At 35.5% G+C, this 5,250-nt stretch overlaps 1 protein-coding gene across 4 annotated transcripts in view; it reads right to left on the minus strand.

The window, feature by feature from the left end:
- LOC107723598 (E3 ubiquitin-protein ligase SMURF2-like) overlaps positions 1 to 5,250 on the minus strand; it is a 65,859-nt gene that overhangs the window by 17,613 nt on the left and 42,996 nt on the right. For 3 of the 4 annotated variants that reach the window (XM_016532299.1, XM_016532297.1, XM_016532300.1), the window contains 3 exons: positions 3,873 to 4,031; positions 3,692 to 3,736; positions 209 to 410 (listed from right to left, as the gene is read on the minus strand). In XM_016532299.1, the coding sequence (XP_016387785.1) occupies positions 209 to 410; positions 3,692 to 3,736; positions 3,873 to 4,031 (406 nt within the window). The remainder of the gene's footprint in view (positions 1 to 208; positions 411 to 3,691; positions 3,737 to 3,872; positions 4,032 to 5,250) is intronic. The other variant, XM_016532298.1, reaches the window with a different exon arrangement.

Here is a 5,250-nt window from a genome sequence, read left to right on the forward strand (position 1 = left end):
TAGTTGTGGTGTGGACTCTGCTATTCTTTAATATTGAGAACAATTTTTAGAACTATATCTTTATCGTTATCGTCCTTGGTGTGAACGGGCCTTTAGACTACATTTTATTTGATGGGGGGCGGTGAGGGACCTGGATAATGGGTGGGGGGTGCTGGTCCAAAAAAGTTTGAGAATCACTGCTTTAAGGTAAAATAATCCAGGGTCTCACCTCAAAGATCTCCTCACGCGAGACCTCGATACGGCAGTGTCCTGCCTGCGGTTGCTGCTGGGACAGCTCCTGTCTCAGGATTTTCAGTTTCTGCACCAGATCTCGCTTGTACTTGGGCACCGTGAGACATTCAGGGTCCTCGGGGAGATTTCCGGGAGACATGACAGACTGAGCCTGCTCCTTCAGCTGTCCGGGACGACTGCTGAGAAAGAGCGAGGGGAAAAGAGAGACGGGGGTAATAAAATGAGATGAAATGTTCTGTCAACATGCATGCACAAACACTGAAGCCTGACCCCTTCTTCACCCCTCCTGATGCCAGAGCAGCATCACCCTTTCAGTGCCAAATCACAGGTATGCGTCACGCCAGCACCGGACAAAAAAAAAAGAGCTTCCAAATACATGAAATGACACGAGTTCACTTCACAAGCTCCAACATGGTCCTAAACTGATATATAATGCTGAATACACAATCAGCCCAAAACACTGGACATTTTAGAACAATTAACGACACTTCAAATGTTTAAATGTCACTGCATTCAATTACAGAATGTCAAACGATGTGGCATCTGCAAACAAATGCTACTGCTTGAGCATAACAAATTCAGTGCTAGACAAATAAAGATGGAGTGAGACCCATTCTTTAATATCAAAACACACTCTCACTTCACAGCCACTCTCAGACTCTCATTTCTCCATGTGACACGGCTCCTCACACTCGTTCTCTGTCTGCACGTGACCCACGTTCCTCAAATATTCCCTTCCTCCTGTTCGTTTTCCTTGACACGCAGAAACTCACTTCTCCTTGCCTGCACTTTTCCTGCTTCATGCTGTATTTAAAGGACTTAATAACTGGTCTAAGATCTGGTTTGAATCTGAATCAATGTAAACACAGACAGTCTAGATGGGTTCTTACTGCTGCTTTGTAAAAAGTGCATTATCCTACCTTTGATTCATGGGTATGACAAATATGGATATCCGAGAAATTAAGGAGGAAATCTAGTTCAAAACAAACTCTTAGAAATATAAATGTCAGCAACTTCATTTGACCTGGTAAAAAGGGCAAAATATCTAATATATTTGTTTTAAAATAATAACTTACTAACACATGGCTTTCTTCATGTGATGCTGACTTTTATTTGGTAGATAAAGGTTTTTCAATTATTTTATAAATAATATTTTATTAACAAATAAAATATTTTTATTATTATCTTTTATCCACCAAATCAAAGTAGCTTCAAGCTGATATTATTTAAAAATAAATAATACAGTAATTCCAGCCTTTAAATACACTTGTCTATCATTATAATCTTAAGTAATAATTACAATAATTCCATCATTATATTTCTTATAATCAGATTTATTTTTTTTAACTTTATGGACCACAAAAAATATCAAAATTAATTACATTTTTTAATTTAAATTATTTCAACTGAAAACATCTTTATTAATGTATTCCAGCTAATATCTGTAAGAATGCATATTTAATATATTTTTGAATAACTTAACAGATTCAAACAAAAAACAAGCATCACATCATTTACCGAAACACTTACCTAGCACATTTTTGGATCACTTTTTTTGACTGTAACCAATTAGTGACCCTTGAAATGCTGGATGTGGATCAAGAGGGTGGATCCATCAAAAGACAACAGCAACTCAAGCATGTACACACATGCATGACCATCACCCACCAACTCGAAGCTCTCGTCACGCACTTAAAATTACCGACTGATCGTGAGATCATAAACCCATCAAGGTTGAGAGGAAAGCACACATAAGAGGATTTTTGCCTGATGACAGAGAGGTGAGATCTTCTGCGCTGATATAAGGCAGATGGTTTGACAGATATCCACATAACCTGTCTGATGCCTTTTCCAAAACTGAAACTACTGCAGCGCCAGGAACGTTTAGACTGACTCACTTTGACAGTTAAGTTTGCTTGACGGATGACGTCTCAATGCAAATGATCTGCTCAGACTGAGGTCTGACATCTCTTTGTGGAAAACATGGCGATGCGATATAAAATCAAAATCTAGGTTATGAACATACTGTGATTCTGTCTAGTGTATAATTACTCCAAGCTACATTGTGGTAAAATTCACACTTTTGTTGCTCTATTATCTGCATTACATTCATAGCTCATTAAGTTTCAGGAAAATGATTTTGGAAATAATTAAGTATGTGCTGACCTAAAGCTACAGTACATTTTGGACTTGCTCTGAAAGTTAGACAATCTCGTTTCACATAAACATTCATGTGAAAAACATCAACTAAAACCACTGTTTCTTGCTGTACTGCTACACAGTATCATGAGGTTGCCAAGCGGTTGCTAGGGTGTTTTCTCACAGGATAACTGGTTGCCCTAAATTTCATGAAACATAAACATGCTCATAACTGTAATGCTATAAGCACTTCAGTGGCAAAACTACTAAACAAATATTTATTTGGGACAATCAAATGACTAAATATCCCTTGTACTATTGTCAAACAGCTTATTAAAACTAGCAGTAGATCATTATTTGTCATTTTAAGATCAGCTCCATTGTACTGAAGACTGTTTCTACCTACGAAAAAAGGCATGTTTACATTATTTTTTGTAATTGTGTGTGTAATTCTTTCTTCCTCCTCCTTTTACAAATATCATGCATGTCTAAGTCACACATATTATGTAGTATTCTTAGGGTTACTCAATTTAACCTGGTAAAAAGGTCAAAATATCCAATATTAAAACAACAACAACTTTGGTGGATAAAAGTTTTTTACAAATATTATTTTATTTCAATGTATTTTAAAAATATAATATTAATATTTGAAAAACGTTAACCATTAAATAAAAGAAAATTGGCTTCATTGCTTACATTATTTAATAGACAAATAATACAGAAAGAGATTATGCCAAGTTATTATATGAGTAATATTATCTCACAACTCTGACTTTTTATTTGTTATCTTAAACTTTATCTTGTAAAGTATTACCTTGTTTATCTTTTTCTATTTTTACCTTATCTTTATTTGTTTTCTCTATTTCATACTTTTCGGGTGATAACTACACCTGCTTGGTCGATTAACAGAGGTTTGGATTTCAAAAGAGTTACATTTTTAATTAATACTGCAAAATGTTGTTTAAATATTGGCACTGGTCATTGAAAAAGCCATATTGATCTATAAAGGTAGATGCTTCACATTGTGAAAAGATACTATGCAGGGGCAACCATTCATTTGCGAGCTGCTACGTGAACTGATATTCCCCGACTTGTGAGATTTCACCCATGCATGCCGTAACCCACCGAATATTCTTGTTACTGCAAGAACAACATGAAGTGGGAAGACGGAATGTGGGACACGTCCTTTGATCTGTCAGGGCAGGAAAAGAGAAACTCGATCCCTCCCCATTAATGCATTCCTCTGGCTCACACAACACACGCATACAGATAAAATATAGATAAAATACTCGGACTGCAGAGTTTCTGATTGATTCCTTACCTGCTCTGAGCCTCAACGGGACCACGGGAGCCATTCGGACTGGGACTGTTGGAGTAAACGTGAAACACGACGAGATGAGACTTCAGCAATACCACAATGCACATTTCAGGGCCATTTCATGTCTCTATTTTCTAGGTTAAATGGTGACTGGTTCTTTGTGATGATGTTGAGACTGACTCACTTTAGGACGAGGTGCAGGTTAGCGGAGAGACGCGGGTCTGTGAATTGTGTGGTTCGGTTGTTGTGGTCCACAAAGTACACCCGTCCGGTGGCTGTGTTTCTTATCTCCCAGCCTGGAGGCAATGGGCCCAACTCCTCACAATTCACATTACTGAGATCCCTGCAGAGAGGAATTATTACGGTTTCATTTTAGTAATATGGTTATACGTATTATGATTATTGTAATATGTATCATTATAATATTTTTATTATTATGATTTTTTAGATGTTTATGAGCTCTTGCACAGAGAACAGAAGTTTTCTCCTTGTTGAGATGATAAATTATTATGATTCTGTAACTATAATATTAATTGCATTGATTGCATTAATTGTATTTTATTGTTATAATATTATTATTATTAATTGCAATTTTTCGAAGACGCTGCCATAGAGCCATTTGGGATGCATAATGTGCATAAATGCACATAACATCTGGAATATATTTCTACTTCTTTAGCTGGATGATTCATCAGCATTGTAAATTTCATGTTATAGATTAGGGCTGCCACTAACGACTATTTTTATTTCGATTAATCTATCGATTAATCGATTAATCTAAACTATTAATTTCCCACAAAAATCAACAATTTTACTTAAGAATATTTTATTAAACCAAATGAAATCCAAATTTCTAAAGCAAAAGTAAAGTGCAACATAGAGTGCAAGAAGCAAGTGTCCATCTCATAGTCCAACTCACTGAAATCAAAGTTCAGTATTATAGTGTAAGAATGACAACATATCCACATGTTCTAGTCTACTAATAATAGAATTATAATCAAAAAACACTTTTTAAAGGAGTATTTACTAGAAATGTTATTTACCAGATATTATTTAGGAGAAAAATGTAAATGTGCAGTATTTCTGAAAAAAGAAAAAGAAAATATATATTTTTTTTTATTTAAATAAAATCAATTAAGTGGAGATGCTTTTGATTATTAAAATTTAATCAAACAATAGAGCTAATGTACGTTACGCATTACAACAAAGGCCTGCAGAGGGCGCCAATGGCCTGACGATTGTTTTTACACATTGCTGTGCGATCTAATACTTGTTTAATATTGACCAAGCACCATTTAATTCAAATGTCCACTTAATCTTTAATATTTGGCCATTTCTTTAGGACAGAAATGCAATAGCCACTGTAATTAAAAGAATATGTGGACATCAAAACGTAAAAACTCAGAGTGAGGGTTTGAGCTTTTATTTTGAAACTGCGATGTATTCTCCTGAGTTTGCTTAGATTTATAAATGATTTACCTTACAAATCTATGAAAATGGCGCAGGCGTTCCCAGATGAACGTTATAATAAACCCAAACTCACAACAACATGCACAGATGGA

Source organism: Sinocyclocheilus rhinocerous, unplaced genomic scaffold (assembly GCF_001515625.1).
Source record: "Sinocyclocheilus rhinocerous isolate Xijiao unplaced genomic scaffold, SAMN03320098_v1.1 scaffold154, whole genome shotgun sequence".
NCBI lineage: Eukaryota > Metazoa > Chordata > Actinopteri > Cypriniformes > Cyprinidae > Sinocyclocheilus > Sinocyclocheilus rhinocerous.